This window comes from Euprymna scolopes, chromosome 46 (assembly GCF_053919585.1).
Source record: "Euprymna scolopes isolate OS-2025 chromosome 46, ASM5391958v1, whole genome shotgun sequence".
NCBI classification, from domain to species: domain Eukaryota; kingdom Metazoa; phylum Mollusca; class Cephalopoda; order Sepiida; family Sepiolidae; genus Euprymna; species Euprymna scolopes.
The window spans coordinates 104,084,177-104,102,144 of record NC_136527.1 but is presented as its reverse complement, the minus strand read 5'-3'; the positions used below and the strand labels follow the sequence as shown (position 1 = coordinate 104,102,144).

General features: G+C 32.0%; 1 protein-coding gene across 2 annotated transcripts in view; it reads right to left on the bottom strand.

Annotated features, from left to right (window-relative positions):
• Positions 1 to 8,492: 8,492 nt before the first annotated feature.
• Positions 8,493 to 17,968, bottom strand: part of LOC145270752 (sarcoplasmic/endoplasmic reticulum calcium ATPase 1-like) — a 225,956-nt gene continuing 216,480 nt past the window's right edge. For both annotated transcript variants that reach the window (XM_080126351.1, XM_080126352.1), the window contains exon 25: positions 8,493 to 9,360. In XM_080126351.1, coding sequence (XP_079982477.1) covers positions 9,341 to 9,360 — 20 coding nt within the window. In that variant the 3' untranslated portion in view covers positions 8,493 to 9,340. The remainder of the gene's footprint in view (positions 9,361 to 17,968) is intronic.

Here is a 17,968-nt window from a genome sequence, read left to right as displayed (position 1 = left end):
CCCAAACTCCCCATGTTAAGAACAGCTTTCGGAATAAACACTCCCAAACTCCCCATGTTAAGAACAGCTTTCGGAATAAACACTCCCAAACTCCACATGTTAAGAACAGCTTTCGGAATAAACACTCCCAAACTCCACATGTTAAGAACAGCTTTCGGAATAAACACTCCCAAACTCCACATGTTAAGAACAGCTTTCGGAATAAACACTCCCAAACTCCACATGTTAAGAACAGCTTTCGGAATAAACACTCCCAAACTCCCCATGTTAAGAACAGCTTTCGGAATAAACACTCCCAAACTCCCCATGTTAAGAACAGCTTTCGAAATAAACACCCCCAACCTCCCCATGTTAAGAACAGCTTTCGGTATAAACACCGGTGCTAGTGCACTTACCGATCCTCCGCGCTATTTTTTTAAATCGTATTCCAAGTTTAATTAAAGTTTTATGTTTTTTTATTCAATTGTATAGAATATGTAGAAAGCACCTTCCCCTTCCTATGTTAAGAATGGCTTTTTAAATAATAATAACCTTATTATTTTAGCACGGATCAATAAGTGCACTAGTACCTAAACACCTCTAACCTCTCCATGTTAAGAACGGCTTTCGAAATAAACACCCTCAACCTCCCCAATTGAGCCGGATTCTCTGGAATTTCCGTTAAACATGGATCGGGCGAGACCGGCAATCATCGGTTTAATCCGTTGTAAAAGACTCAGACAAACCGGGGGGGGGGGGACTGCAAATAATAGAAAATAACAAAATAAGTCTTCCTTTAAAGAACTGAAATTATTTTTTTTTTTTTATTTTGGTCAATGTCAAGTTTCTTCCCAACTCCTCAACAAACTTTAAAATGACGACTTTTATGGGTTTTCGGTGGTGCTTAAACCGAATATCACATTTAAATTTGGGGCAGATAAGTAGTTTTCAAGGAATTTAGGAAAACTCGTCCCCTTTTGCTAGGTATGAACACTGGTCCCTTAATGAATAAACATTGATTGAAAACACATTTTATGACCGTTCTTGAAGGAGATATTATTTTTAAAAGAGAATACACATCCCATAATATTTTTTACAAATATTTTTACTTGTTTACTGTTGTTTTAAAAAATTTAGTTAATTTTTCTAAGTTTTCGTTTTCTACCTAGCTTTTAAAGTTTTGGGTCTTTTAGGGAGTTTATTTAGTTAAAAAAAAAAAAAAAAAAAAAGTAATGTCGAGTTTATGAACAAAAAAAAAATGTCCGACATAAGAGGATCACGTCTTCGGAGGATAATTGCTCAAAAATAGAAAATTAAACAAAATATTAAGGTAGATATAGTTTTAAAACGAGCCCCCTTCCAAAAAAAATACTTTTATGTAATAATACACACCCTATAATATTTTTTAAAATATTATGGGCTGCCCGGCTGCATAGTCTCTTTTAAAAACGATATCTCCTTCAAGAACGGTAATAAAATGTGTTTTCAATCGATGTTTATTCAATAAGGGACCAGTTTTCCTACCTAGCAAAAACGGGGGGGTGGGTGTTCCGGGGGACGGGTTTTGCGGAGACGAGTTTTCCGGGTACGGGTTTTCCTGGGACGAGTTTTCCGGGCACGGATATGGAGAAATTACTTTTCCAAAAAGTGAGGGATCACTTTCCTATATAAATTTAACGTAAAATGAGCACCCACTTTCTAACCACCTAGTAATTTCTTCATATAAGACATTTAACTAATATTCGTTATTATTATTATTATTGAGGTGGGTGTTCAATTGTATAGTTTTTATCAGGTGCTTCTGTAGTTTAATTAACCGTTTTTCGTCGAACGCTTTCACAGACAGCTAAAAACTTCTTTGGCTACGAGTCTTAACAACGCGGACTGGTCAGATAATTTACCATTAATCCTATTAATGATCCGAAACACAATAAAAGAAGACTTACAAAGCACACCAGCAGAGCTAGTTTTTGGATCCGTAGTCACACTACCTGGACAGTATTTTAATGCATACACAGATATTTCACCCACGGCTACATTTGTGACGGAATTAAAGAACAAAATGTCTTCTCTCAAATTTACCCCCACCAGGAGGGCTGACAAACAAACATATATACCGAACGACCTTCATACATGCAAATTTGTGTTTATCAGGAATGATACGGTCAAAAAGCCATTTTGTCCAAATTACACTGGACCATACCAAGTTTTGGACAGAAGTGAAAAATATTTTACTGTCCAACGGAAAGACAGGAAAGACAACATTGCGATCGACCGAATTAAACCAGCATACATTGAGGAATACCCTCAGACAATTTCCCCACCAGAACAAATTCCCTTAGAACATGGGAGACCAGCAGAAAATGACGAGGACACCAAACCCACGACAAAAACGGGTAGGAAAGTCCACTGGCCGAAACATTTCAAGGAATACATTACATATTGAAAAAAATTTTTTTTTCCAATCTGGGGGGAGTATTTGTGCCAGTTGGCACAGTTTAATATTCAAATTTAAAATCGTTAAATACAATTTAGGCGCGCAGTGCAATTGATTGTTTCGGCGCGTTAAAAAAATGAAAAATGGCACCCACGCAAATTCCGGCGTGACCTTTATATACCAAAGGTGCGGACCTAGTTGAAAGCACCCCATGTGATGTCTTCCATCCAATGGAATTCCTCCTAGGACACATTTTAAAACTGATTTTCTAGAGCTCGTTTGGAGCCGATCAAATCGAATATAAACAGGCACAAACACAAAATCTATCTCTTTAGTCTCTTAGCCTTTCGAGCATTCTTTCGTCTCTTTAAACTCTTCCGACTCATTCAACGCTTTCTCATATGGACTTGCCACGCGTGCAAACATCAATTATTTCATTTCCACTGCTCCGCGCATTAATACTCTCTTTTAACAGACGAACATTAATATTGTCAATGTTACAAATTTGAACATTCAAAGAACACAAAAAAGAGACTCTCCATCTTTCATATGAACTCAAAAAAAGGAACTCTGAAATATTGAGAACTATGTTTTAACTTGTTATTGTTTGTTATTTCTATTCCAGAAATAAACCTCCGTTTGTGTTGCACATAAGATTTCTTATTTTTATTTTTATTATTTGTGGAGGAAGTCAGTTCCAAAAAAAAGGCCAGGCGACCCCCACAGGAGGCAGGTGGTGCTGTGGCGACCCGCCCCCAGTGTAAACAGAACTTTTGTGAAATATTAAACTGCAGAAGCACCTGTTAACAACTATAAAGGTTCTATAATGAAAAAAGAACAAAAAACAAAAGGTATGTTTTTGTAAACTTACTGACAGCATGATTAGCGTCCTAAATTATGAGATGAAAAAAAAAAAACGAATCCCTTAGTAAAAAAAACAAAAAAAAAGAACAGGCCCAGTTTTCGGGGGTGCTGAAAACGAATATCACAGTTAAATTTGTTTTATGGTATGAAGAAATTACTAGGTGCCAGAAAGTGGGTGCTCATTTTACGTTAAAAATACATAGGAAAGTGATCCCATTTATTAAGAAAGTAATTTCTTCATATCATGAAAACTACTTATCTGCCCCAAACGTTGTAACAGATGCAGATTAATTTAAAAAACAAATAGGGGGGGGGTGCAAATAATAAATTATTTTATTTATTTCTAACAGTATTTTGTATAATTTTTTTGTTTGAACTCATTTTCCCAAACTTACCGTGCTCAATAGGGTCTGCCAAACGATTGTGAAGATTGGACCACATGTTTCCGTGACGTCAGATTTGTGTGTACTATACAAACTATGGAAAAGCAGAAGCGACTTAATGATTTTTTAAAACCTTTGTTTATCTTTTTCAAACTGCAATTAATAATTAATCTTTGTTATAATTTTGTTAGGTTTTAAGATTTACACAGTTTAATGATTAATAATATTATGAACATTTTTATATTAAATATGAAATACGGTTTTACTGAATGTTCTTTTGGTTAATTACGGGCTTCCATATTTTGTTCGGTAAAAAAAGACAAACAAAATATGAGGGGGGGGGCTACAAAATGCTTAATATTTGTGCAATAATATTTTCAAATTGGTTTTAATCTGGCGATAAAATAGCTGACAAGAGCAATGTTTATATTAAAACTTAATATTCAAAAAATATTTAAACAATTAATTAATGGAACATTTTGAAATAATGGAATTTTAATCGTTTTAATCTTTTCAAAATTAATTAATGTTTACGAAGTTTCTTTTTCTTGGCAATTCAACTGATTATAGTATATATTAATTCGAAAAAACACTATTAAAAAAAAAAACAACATAATATAAAGTTTATATCAATTTTTTAATTGCAACTTCTAGGTAAATTTTTGTTCAATACGTGAATTTAAATTTAAAAAAAATAAATATTTACTTATTTGAACTATCGTTTCATAATAAATAGAAATTTCGATAGATTTAAATATATTTCGTTCGAATTTCGAAAAAATAAATATGGGAGCTGGGGGGACGCGCATTAAAAAAATATTTCCCCTCGTATATTTTACGAAACCTGCACTTTTAGGTGTATCAGAATTTGGGGGGAATTTTTGACACCCCTAACACAACACTGCAAATAAAATATTAAAAAAAAAATCGTAATTTCTCTTTTAAAAGTGGGTTGTTTATTTTCTTTATGGAATATACTTCCAAAATAAACTATTAAAGTTGTTTAAAAAAATAGAAATATTTTATTAAAAAAAAGAAAACGGTAATGAAATCAATTGAATTTTACGAGTTAAGTATTTTTCAATTTTTAAACTTTAAAAATCTATCAACATTTTTTCTATTGATTCTATTTTTACGATATTTTCAGGGTCAATGTGAAATTTTATGCTCTTTCCAATAAACCGAATATAATATTTTAGACAAAGGTTTTGTTTTAATTCACGCCCACCCCAATTTTGAAATATCTATTAAAAAGTAAATAATTAATTTACCCAGTTTTATATATCACAAATTGAAGATAAAAGATCAATAATATATTCGAATTTAAAACAAAAAAAAAAAAGTGTTTTTAGAAATTTACTTGTAAAGTCCGAAGTTTAAAATCTTTTTTTTTTAAACCACTTTTTTTTTTTCAAATGAAACCTTGGTCCTTGCTCCTTTAATTGAAAAAAATTGGGGTTTGAATTACATTTTTCGAGTAGTTATAAACTTGGAAAGGCAGGGGGTCGAATTAGTCAATATATTTCACGCATTCGTAAGGTTAGTTTGACACACCTACTGCATTTTATATGTAATTTCATTCTAAAATGGATAAGTATCGAAAATTTCACAAAAATCTGACCATTAGTTGATTTTTGCTAGATTTATTAAATACAGGTATGTTTTCACGTTCGGAATGTCTACTACATGGGAACGTTATTTTAAAGCGCCAACAAGATTTTCATTTCGCAATTTCATTATTTTTGTTCGATGAAAAAAATTAAAAATTATTACTGGTTTATTTTGCCCTTCTTTTAAATGGTACAAAAGTTATACTGATAATATTAATTTATAATAAAGTTACATCGTGTTACATATAGGGTGGGGTAATTTTGTGGTGACTTTCGGCAGTCGCTAGTGCTCAAGTGAGAGCTCGCCGCCATTTTTCTTTTTCAAATTTATCAAAATATGATTTTCGAAAGATTCCACGTTTTCAAGCTGACTAAACATGTTACATTAAATAAAAACACTAAAAACATATCCAGTTAGGTAGAAGAGTAACTTTGCTTGTCTTTGATAACATTTTCTTTTTTTACAAGTTTTTTTTCGAATTTACATGTATAGTAATACAAACCCGGGTGGACACACTCGTACAGGTCCGCCATTATTATTTTTTTTTTCCAAACAATCATCTGAGTTTTTTGGGATTTAATTAAATGTACATAAATCGCGTTTAATTTTTAGTCGTGCATGATTAGTAAAATCACGGCTATAAAAAAAAAAATGATGATTAAATAAGTAAACTTGTTTATTTTTCGGCAGAATTGCAGTTAACTCCCGGCAACGTTCGTCAACGCTCGACATTACTTGTTTTTCGAACCTAATAAACATTTAAAAAATAAGTAAAACCAATCAAAATTTATCTAGGCAGAAAAGTAACTTCTCTGGCATTTGGTAACATTTGTTACATATCCTTTTTTTGGCCACTTTTTCATCCTGTGGATTCAGTTTTTTCTTTTTCAAAATTTAAGTTATTTGATGCCTTTTGTAAAAAAGGCTAACTCATTATCGATAGAGACTCTTTCACAGATCTTGCTTGCTTGTACCTCAGACGTAACATCACTTGTCAGTGACTTATATTTATGACTAGCCTGGGTGCCCCGCGTTGCCCGGGTGCTTGGAGGTGTGTTTTGTGAAATAGAAAAAAAAAAATGGTAATAGGCAGGTAGGCTCGAACCCTTACCACGAAGGAGGAAAAGAACGTGTTGTCTTTGCCGTTGTGTCCCAAACGTGTTTTCTTCGGAAGTGGCGAAAGCTTAAAGTAAGGCTAGTCAGTTGAAAAGAGAGCATTATTTTCGAAAATATGGCGAAAAAAAGCGACCCTCCTCCTTGTAGAAAAGTGCCCAGTTGAGGGTGAAGGAATTAATGTTTTTAGCCAATTTTTCGATATCTGTCGTTCAAAGGGCTGAGCTTCAAAGAATACCAATGTTGTGAAAATCCGTTGCCTCTGTCCAATGTGTTAGGTAGACATACAAACATACATTTAAACATACAGGTGAAATTTATATAATAGAAGACCACAGCAGGTGAGAGAATGCATGTCTCACGTTTAGTCTTGGTGATACTTTTTCACAACTTCAAAAACTAACTATATGTGTGTGTGAGAAGGTTGGTGAGATAATACCATGATGATCATGAGTGGAAAATGGCAACTCAACAAAAACTTGTTTACATTGAACTTGAAAACGACCATGTTGTAGTCTACTGGAAAGTAGGCCGAAGAGTTTTAGAATTTTTGTTTGATTTTTTTTTTCTTTTTTTTTTTTAACCAAGTTGTAACTGAAAGAAAAGTTCAAATCAAAATTCAAAGACGCAATGAAAGAAAAAAAGCACAGAGACAAATTGGTTGTTAACCAAATCTTTTAATATACGAAACATGGAAAAGTGGAAAAACAAAATTTAATCCTTGGATAAAAAAAAATCTGTTGGATTCAGCTCGTAAATTTTTTGTTGTCTTTTTTTCAGTAAAAATTGAAATAATGAAAAAATAAATAAAATGAGATACGGTACACACACGCACGCGCATACACGCCACACAATTGAGGGGGAATTGGAAAACTGAGTTAAAACCAAAAAAAATTTTTTTTTAATTTTATTCCTTTTTTACAAAATTGGGTTTATAAGAAAGGAGAGTCACTGGTTTCTACATTTCAGTTTTTTTTAGATTAATATTTAAAAAAATTTACAATAGCTTTAAACGATATTATTTACTTTCTGTATTTTATTAATCTCTTTCCTTTTGTCGTTAACGACCAAATATGGTAAAAATGTTTGAAGAGCAAGGAAGGGTCAGGAGAGTAAATTCAAAAATTCTCATTCACAAAAATAAATAAAAATGAAAAAATAAAAATAAAAAGATTTTTAATTTTATTTTTTATTTTTAAATAAGTAAAAAAAAATTAAAAACAAATTGTTAAAGTTAAAACTTCAAAAAAATTTCTTTTTTCTTCCATGTCCCCATTGTGCATCTCTTCCAAACAGAATGGACGTCTGATATGCTGCGGTCCCCTCAGGGGTGGGGCCGGATTATAAGTGAACAGTCACTCTATTGTAGTAGTAGTAGCAATAATAATTATAATAGTAATAATATTATTAATATATATGTAAAAAAAATAAATAAATCGACAATCCATTTTGGACACACACAAGATCAACAAGAGACATTTTTCAAAATTTCTTGAATTTTGGCTTCCTCGGTTTTTTTTTTTTTTTATTAAAACAATTTTTTTTTTTTTTTTTAAGTCTTTCATATTTTTGGACATAGTTCCTCAGTTTTTTCTTTCTTTCCTCAAGTCCAACAAGAAAAGAAAAAAAAAAAAAATATATATATATATATATATATATATATATATATATATATATATTCTAAATTTTTTTTTAAAATGTTTTTTGGTGTTTTTTTTTGTTTTTTTTTTGTTAGTTTTGGGTGAAGTTTTTTTGTTGTTACTATTTTAGGATCCCCAAAAATGTTTTTTTTTCTTCTTTCCTCCTCTTTCAAGAAATGAGTAAAAAAATGTAAAGATCCACACAATTTTGAAAAACCCGGGCTGCAGCAATGGAGGTGAGAGAAGGGTGGTGGTCAGCGGCTAAAGTTGGTTATATGTGCCGGTCATATTTTTTTTTTATTATTCAATATCACCTCCGGACATCTGTGTAATACTCTTCGGGGGGTACTGAAAGAAAAGTATAGAAAAAAAATTGGGATGGGGGTAGGGATAGATATGAAGGAATGCTTTAATGTTATAAATCTGGTAAAAAAAAAAAATAAAGAAAAAAGGTATACATATTTCTTTCTTTTTTTTTTAGACAAGAGAAAGAACGATTAAAGTTTTGAGTTTGAACGAAAAAAAGAGTCTTTCGTTCTACGCCTTTCAGCAAACAATTATAAGAAGCCATTTTGGAAAAATAGCAAAAAACAGAAAAAATCTGTTTAGTTTTCTTTTAGTAGTGTTTTGGCACTTTCAAAATGTTTTTTTTTAGTATTAAATTCTATGCAAATAGAATAGTGTTATTAGTGTATGCCTATAGATGTGTAACTAAACCTCAAAAGACAGTTACTAATATGCATTCCATAAGAGTATTTTTAATGCGGACGACATACAAGCAGAAGAGATATCATTTCAAATCCCATTATAGAGTGTGAAATGAAAAAAAAAAAAAAGAAATTATTCCCCTGAGTGTACTAGTATTACAAGAGAGAAAAAAGGGATCAGAAAAAGTGGGGCACGGAAAAGGTAGGGATCAGATCCAGAGAAACTGGGGATTAAATTTGAGAAAAAAAGAGGGTAGATCAGAGAGAGAGAGAGAGAGAGAAAATGTGTGTGCAAGGGGAAGACAGAAAGAGTTATACAGAGTCAAGTTCAGCAGTTTTTTTTTTATTTAAATTAAATATTAAAAAAAATTATTTTTTGTACTTTTTTTGTTTTTATATATTGGTAGTTTTAATTTATCTTTTTTTTTTGTTTGAAAAAAAAAAATTAGGGTGGGTGGGAAATACTGCAAGAAGCAGTATTGTAGTATATCGGTTGTAGGAATAGTGGACATAGAGGAAGAAGAGGCAAAACATTAGAAAGAGCTGATTCACCATGGAACTCCATAACACATCACGCAAAGCTGGATATATTCAGCGTTTCTCTACTCAGAAGAAGCCGGGATAGTCTGAAAAGATCCAACAGGAAGATACAATGACAACGCCGCTTCCATAAGATGGACAGAAAAAAAATTAAGAGAAAATAAAAACAAAATGGCAATTGCTCTCAGATATCGAATAGCCAAAGTAAAAGATTCATGAGAGAAAGAGATGGAATATGAAGACCAGGTATTTTGGCATGTTAAAATATGGCTGGAGTGAAGGAATTAGAAAATCAAAACGAGGCAACGATGTGTGTGTGTATATATATTACAGGTAAAACCACAGATTAGTTAACATTCGCAAAAAAAAAAAATTCACATATAAAATACATTAGAACGAAATCGCCTATCAAACTCGCCTGGAATTAACATATGTAAACAATTTCTACAATTATTTTTTATAGTAAAAGTACAGAATAGCAAAGATTTGAGAACTTAAAAAAAAACTGGTCAAAATTGTTGCATAAGAGATTCATGTATAACAAAAAGGTGATAAAATAATAAAAATCTGAAATCGTTTCCACAACTAAAACTAGGCAAGTTCAGTTCGGTAGAGAATTTCCAGTGAATCAGAAGAAAAGGTGACTCAAAGTCTGCTGTAAACAGTGTCTAATAAAAATTATTTTATTTTTCTATTAAAAAAAAAAAAAAAAACATTTCATGTTTTTGTACTAAAAATAAATTCAAAATGAAACATTTTATTTTATGGAAAAAAAAGTGAAATTTTTATCTGACGGACTTTGAGTCACCCGTTTTTCTTATTCACTTCCTTCTAATCCCTTTTATATAAATTGTTTTTTAAAAGTTCTCGAATGTTAACTATTCTGTAATTTTACCATATTATATATAGAAATGTTTAAAATCGTCTTGTATGATTTTGAACGATATTAATTTTTAATCTAAAATTCTATTTTTAGTCTTGAACTAAAATTGTAATGGCCATTTTAAAACTGACCTTTTAAAGTTAAAATAAAATTTGAATGACTGGCAACCATGTTTGAATGATTATTACTAGGGTTCGGACTGTTTGTCTTATGACACACCAACCCCTGTAGGCAATTTTGTACCATTCCATGTTTTGATTCAGTAGCCTTTTGATAAATTCTTGAAAGTTAATTTTATCTTTCGTTTTTCTTAATGGAGTCATTTATCTTCAAGAAGTTAGACAAGTTCATGTACGGATTGAAAAACTAGCGCACATTTGCAAGTATACCAACCTTCAGATTTCGTCTAATACTCATGTGACTGGGGGGAAGCCAGGCTAGAACCACCCCACCTTGCTAAGCATTCTCATTTGTTATTTTAGTTGTTACCTTTGGCAGCCTTCTGATTTCCAGTGCCATCAAACATTTGAACCAGTATTTCAATGTGCATAAGGTTGAGATCTTGTTATTATAGATGAACATTTCACAAGTGAATATTTTTTCCAAAATTTTATTTCAAGACTAAAAATATGATTTAAGACCAATAATAAATTTGATCTTAAATGTGATTGAAAATCAAGAAAAAATGTTTTCACTGGTCCCTACTATAAAAGCAAACTAATATATATATATACACACTTCTGCCTCACAACTAAGACATATGACACAAGATAGTTTTTTTTTAATACTGTATGTGCAGAGGGAGGGGACAAAATCAACTGCAATTTGGCTCTTCGCCAACAGGGAGTGTCCTAGAGGAAAGAAGGGTTTGTAGCCAACTGGAGCAGGTATCGGTGAAAACAATAGATGTCAACCAACATTGGTAGCTGACCGTCGGGTTAGAGGGTTGTTAGAAAAAGTCTGTTAATATATTAAGTACTTTAGGATTAATTTAACCCTTTGCCTGAGTTGAAGTGATTTTTCACCAGAATATTGATTTTGTTTTTGTATTAAACCAAATTAATAGATATATATATCAAAATGAAGAAAAAGCAACATTTTCTTTATTACGCCTTATCAAAATCCAACAAAGATCCAAGCACATTTGTATGCTTCATCCGTGTAACATTTGGCGTTATTGATTTGTAGTTCCTTCTGCCATTTTATGAGCTAAAATATTTTATTTTGCAGCAATTATTTTCTACATATACTTAAGAAAATTTTAGAGTGGAAACATTTTTAAAATCTAACAAAGATATAAGCACATTTGTATGCTTCATCTGTGTAACATTTGGCGTTATTCATTTGTAATTTAATTATATGTGTGCGTGTGTGTGTTCCTTATGCCATTTTATTAGCTTAAATATTTTATTTCGCATCAACTATTTTCTACAAATACTCATTCTAAGAAAACGTAAGAGTGAAGACATTTTTGTTTTACCGGCATACATTAAATGAGAGTTATTGTGTGTAATTATGATGAGTTATCTTCCTGAAGTTTTCAAGATGTATAAATTATGTGACCTAAACTATATATGTCCGGTTTTTTTTTAACCTTCTCATTAAATCACATTTTTTAAGGCAGTAGTCCATAAAATTCCAAATAACAGGAATTATCGATCCTCATCTAAAAAAATTGCAAAATATTTTTGACATGTACTACTGTTATTATCTTGAATGTTATTCGCAACTTTTGTTAAAAGAGAGGCAAAGAATTAATAGACCAACATCTCTTAGAAGTATTTTTTTTAATGTAGTAATGGGTCACTGCTCATCAACGTCTGTATTGTTCTGGGAGAATTCACTATCATATAAACATTATGCATTTAAAAATTTGTTTTCAAAAATTATTTGAAGTCAGCCCAGATGATTTTCTATCTACTAATATATAAAACATTTTTAAATAATCACCTGAAAATAAAGAATCAGCAAGGGAGACAATTCGTCCACTACTGCCGATAGAACAACAATACAAAACTGATAAGTAGGTATTACTATCTGAAGACTTCCTGCAATTCTTTGAACTTTTTTAAAAAAGCTAATTGTAAAATGAGTGTAGACCTTTTTTTATGGTGAAAGCTGAGGTAGAAATAATGTTGAAGATGTTGGTCCAATTAGTTGTTAGAGTAGTTACGTCTTATCAATAAAAAAGGGGAAATAACTCTAAAGAATCAAGACCACAAGTTAGTAATAACTAGAGATAATGGATTGACACACTGAGTGGAGGGGTCGACAACAAAAAACAAAAACAACAAAGTTGAGTATAAAAAACTCAGAAAAAAAAAACCTGGGTTAATCAAAAAGTTAGAGAAAAACAAACCTGGAGTTGTTGAGTTGGTGAGAGAGGGGAAAAAAAAGAAACACCAAAAAGAGAAGTGTTGCAGAAAGTATGGAGATGGTCTGAAAAGTTAGCGGTTAGCATTACAAGATTTTTACTAGCGAAACAGAGAAAGGGGAAGGAGAAATTTAAACATTTCTGCTCCCTGCCCTTGTTTGCAGGTGTTAATCTTTCCTCATGGGTTAGGAAAGAAGTCCAGAATCTGTTCCGATACTGGGCAGCAATATGTTTGTTCTCATTACATTTAAATATTACTATTATTATACCCAGTGTTTTGAATCACCTGGAATCAAATTAGTGCACTGAAGAGTCTTAAAAATATATCACCCTTCATTTTGACTGATGTTCCAAAAATAACACCGAAACTAGATCAGTCAGCTGCCAATAACTTACAGCTTAACCATTCTTTATTAGACATTATTATAACAAGTTTTTTAATCGTTTAAAACAAGGTTAAAAAAAAAATCTGATGATACTAGACACTTGTATATCTATAATTTCCAGATAAAGCACAGCATCAAAGTAAAGATTGCCGAAGCGCGAGTGCGAATGATCTTACTTTATGCCATTGAATCTCGGCCAATCCATGTGGAGCCGAATGTGAGAGTGAAAGACATTAGGTGATTGAAAACCTTCCATCAACACTATGTGCATTGCATCCGATACGTCTGATGGCAACACTTTATCTTAAACAACATACTAGGTTTATGCTGCAAAATTAACTCCCGACTAGCCATCCTCAAGAGATGTCTGTACTCGTTGGGTCACGCTCTTTGTCGTCTACAAAGCAATTATTCCAGCTCCCCCAGAGGGTTGGAAAAAGTGTTGGTGGTGGACAAAGAAAAAAACCCTTGATGACGGCGGTTAAAGTCCAGGTGGAGCCCAATCTAGGCTCTTGTATCGAAATCAAACCAAATTGTTAGACTTGGTTGATTTTCGTGAGAGATGCAGTGGCGAGGGTTAGGGTTGATGGAGCTGGCCCAACACGGTTTCAAATATAAATCATTCATAGCATGTACAGAGATTTTCTATTTACAGAAATTGATTGCTGAAAGAACAGTTTGTAGAAAGAGAAGAAGGAATCCAGAATGAACGCACGCTTAAAAATATAAAGCACTTGAAATGAGAAAGGCCGGATTAGGGTTAAAGGAAGGCATGGAAACCTGCAGAAATTGAGGTTTGTTTTTTGTTTTTTTAAAGGGATAAGGTGAAGTAAAACCTACAGGAAAACAAAATGTAGCTTAAAAAAAGGAAAATGGTGGAAATTGTGTAGAGGGGAAAAAACAAAAATGCACACACATCATACCAGCAAGTGAGTTGGAACAGAACTCCCTATTTACAAGAGTGTGAATCAGCCCTTCAAGTTTTCCGACAGTATCAGACAACATAAAACTCAGAGCTTTTCTCTTTTTGCTCTTGTTCCCATTATAACAAAGGTGCCCTCTGCTAGTCCCTTAGAGAAACTAGTACGCATTCTAGAAAATTTGTTTAGAGACACGTACGTGTGTGCGCATATATATTTAAGTATTTACCTCAAACAGTGCTCAATACACAAGTAGTGCTATCTAATAATATAGAAAATATTTGCTTCTTGTCCACAATTCTCCCTATATCAAAAAATAAATAAATGAAAAATCCGTACGTTACATGTAACCATGACAAAACCAAAATATATTCCAAAAATCAAATTTATCAAGTAGTTTTATTTTTATAAAGAAAATCACTTCTCAGCGATTAATTGTAATTTATAGGTATTACAACATAAATCTCAAGTTTAAATTATTGAATTAATCTTACTCATAAAATTTGGTTTCATTTAAAAATAGAACATTTTGATCAATTTAAGTAATTTTTGGAATATGATATTTTCGTTTCTTCATGGGTACGTATACCAGACAGATTTTTTTGTTTGTTTTGAAGCATGAAAAACAATCATTTTAGAATACGAGCCAAGACATTATAAAATCATGTATGGATATTTTTCTTATCGTGTATGCATATGTGTAATCATGCCAGGCTTTCATTTTATTGCAAAACATGGTCAGCTTGCAAAGGGGAGGTAACTGGCAATTAAGACTTTAATTTAAAAAATTATGGTGCTCATCTACAATTGGGCCTATAAATTTTTTCTTTTTTCAAAAAAAATCTTTATGATGTATGTACGTGCCCCTGCACGAAGATATCACATTCCCAAAATCACAAATCGATCAAGTATTTTTTTTTATTGAAATATTATGGCACATTATATCTTTATATTATATTTTTATATATTATATTTTTATTGAAAATATTATGGCACATTATATCGGAGAAAAACTTGACGCCATGTTTATTTTGAATGATACGCTGCTAGCGACACCTTTGGGGGGGGGGGAGACACGTAAAAAAGATAGCAGAATCCCCTTTTTTCTTAAACAGGTGGCCATAAAGTGGGTGCTCATTATACGTTAAATTATTATAGAAAAGTAATCCCCCACTTTTTTAAAAGTAACATTTCTTCATATCTTGGAAACTACTGGTTTGCTTGAATGGGTGAAAAGTCGATTGTCTACCCTTGTTAATCCTACATTCTCGTGATTCCCAAAAGGTGTCGCTAGTAGCATATCATTGGCGGCAAGTTTTTCTACGAGAAAATGTGTCATAGTATTTGATTTTCTTAAATAAAAAAAAAACTATTTGATCGATTTACATGATTTTTGGAAGATGACAGGTACATACATCAAAGATTTTTCTGAAAAAATGTTTTTATAGGCCCAATTGTAGACGAGCACCAAAATTATTTTTAAGGAATCAGGCGAATAAGGCAATGTTTTATAATTCTCAGCATCACGATACAAATAGCAAACAAGTTGTCCATTTTGACAAAGCGATGTATGCAACGTAGCAGCAAAGAATGAGAAATAAACAAAATAAAGGGCAGGACAATTTCATTATCAGAGTATTAAAGCTAATTGCTTACCAAGGCTTTTTAAAGAGAAAAACATTCTTAATTTGCTTTATCATATACAGGGGACGTTCACACAATGCTCAAGTTAATAAAAGGCCTGAAGCTAATTCATTTGCCAGGCCCCTGACGAATCTCATGAGAAAGAAAATAATGTTTTAAATTAAGATTTAAAGAAAGTTGAGCCTACTAGGTATATGGAATCCCATGAAAGTGGATATAATGTTATTAAATACAATATTTATTGAGAATTTATCAAAATCATCTTATACATTAAAAGTCGAGGGCTCATGCTTAACAAAGGCATACGTTTAAATATCCGACAAGTTGAGGGCTCACATTTACCGAGGACCCACGCTTCAAGATCCCACAAGTCGGGGCTCCACGCTTCAAGACCCAACAAGCTATTTAAGAATTATAGGGTCTTAATACTGCTTCTTATGAATTACACACATGTAAAAGTCACTTGTAGTGCTAAAACAATAAGAAAACAGGATCCAATTATTCAAACAAGCTGGAGAAATTAGTAATCATAATGATATTTTTAAAAATTATCTAGATATAACCGATCGCTTAAAACAACCTTTTACCAGTAAAGCAGCCGTAAAAAAGCAATTATATAAATTTATAATTATGAAAGAGTTTTGGATGTCGGAAAAGGATTGCGTTTTAATTAGAGGCAAGAACGTTGTTGCTGTCGGGTCGCATGCGGTAAGAGGACCATAGGTTGCCCACCCGCTTCAATATAGTAACAGAAATTGTTCCAAACTGCGAAATAACAAGACATAATGCTTATCACTTGCGAGAAATATTAATGGAAGAATGTTAAGAGGTGCAGATTCATGCAATTTTTTTTTGTGTGAAGCAGGCAAAAATATTCAGCGAGAAAAAAAAAAGATATCATACTCAAGACAATATTGGGATGACAAGAAATATATTTGTGTGTGTGTGACTACTTCATTTAATCATAAATATATGAAAATATAATTTTATGCGTAAATTTTCAGTATTTACTTCAGTGCTCAATACGTATGTAGAGCTAGGTAGTAAGTTATAAAAATAACTATGGCAATTAAGCTACACAGAATATTCCGCGTTTCATTCTCGTGAGAATTCGTCAGGCATATGCCTCCATAAGCCTGACAAATTCTGTGTGTGTGTGTGTGTGTGTGTGTGTGTGTGTGTGTAGAGAAATTGTGTTTCTAATTTAATTTATTTTGACCCCTTAGTAAAAATACATGCAATTTCTAAAATAATTTAGATTTGCAGTTTTTTCTCAAGGCAATGCTCAATATCAATACAACAGAGCTATATCTAAATGCGTAAATGTTTCTTAGTCATATAGTCATTACTAGGGCTATGACAACAGCATATTCTTTTCATTATTTTTACTCTCGAGTATATATCCCACACAATCAGATGCAATGAACTGAGAATCACATCACTCTACATAAAAACATAAGATATCAATGGGTATATACCCGAGAGTCAAAACAAGGAAAAGAATATGCTGTTGTCCTAGCCCTAGTAATTACATACGTGTTTTAGTCTTAAGATGTGTATTTTATAATATAAAATAGATGCTGTTTAAATTTCTAGGGATACTAAGTTCAACATAGCACTTGCACAAGTCAACGTACCATTAGAAAATTTGCAATTACAAAAAGGGATTCAACTATATTGGAGTGCAAAAAAAACTAACTTAAATAAAAAAAAAAAAACAGGGATCATCAGCTCTTAAACATGCAGCTGTTTCAGATTATATATATATATATATATATATATATATATATTATATATATATATATATATATATATGTGTATGTGTATAAATATTTGTGTGGATTTATATAAATGTATATGTAAGAGTATGTGTGTGCATATATGTGCATGTGTGAAATGGGGAAATCCAAATTCAGGCTTTTTTTTAAGGAAAACCTTAAAGCCTCAGTTTCATGGAAAACAGTTTCCTTGATACTTATATCCATATGTGCAAGGAAGGGTTGATAAAAAATATAGTTAAAAACATGCGCTTGTCGGCCAAAATATCCGATGCTTCTATATGCAAATATGCAAAGTAAATAAGAGAAAAAAAGAGAAATAAAATACAAAACATTTATACAGTACATATAAAAACAAAACATTTTTTTTTCACTAATGACCAGAATATTTGCAGATTCATGTTATTAATCTAATATATAAAGGGCAGTTGTCTGTATGTACATATGTTTGTATGTCCAGTCAAAAGTAGAAAGAAACTACAAAAAGTTGATATAGTCTTGATCAGCCCCAAATCATATTTAAAATTTAGAAAAAAAAATGCATTCACTGAAAGACAACTGGGCCAAGCTTTGTCAAAAAGGGGTGGGCTCATCTTTTATGCATTATTATGTATTAATCGGGAAAGAAAATACAGACTCGTTCCCCCTAAGGAATTTATTACATAAAGGAGAGTTGTCTGTGTGTGTGTGTGTCTAGCTAGAGAGGAAT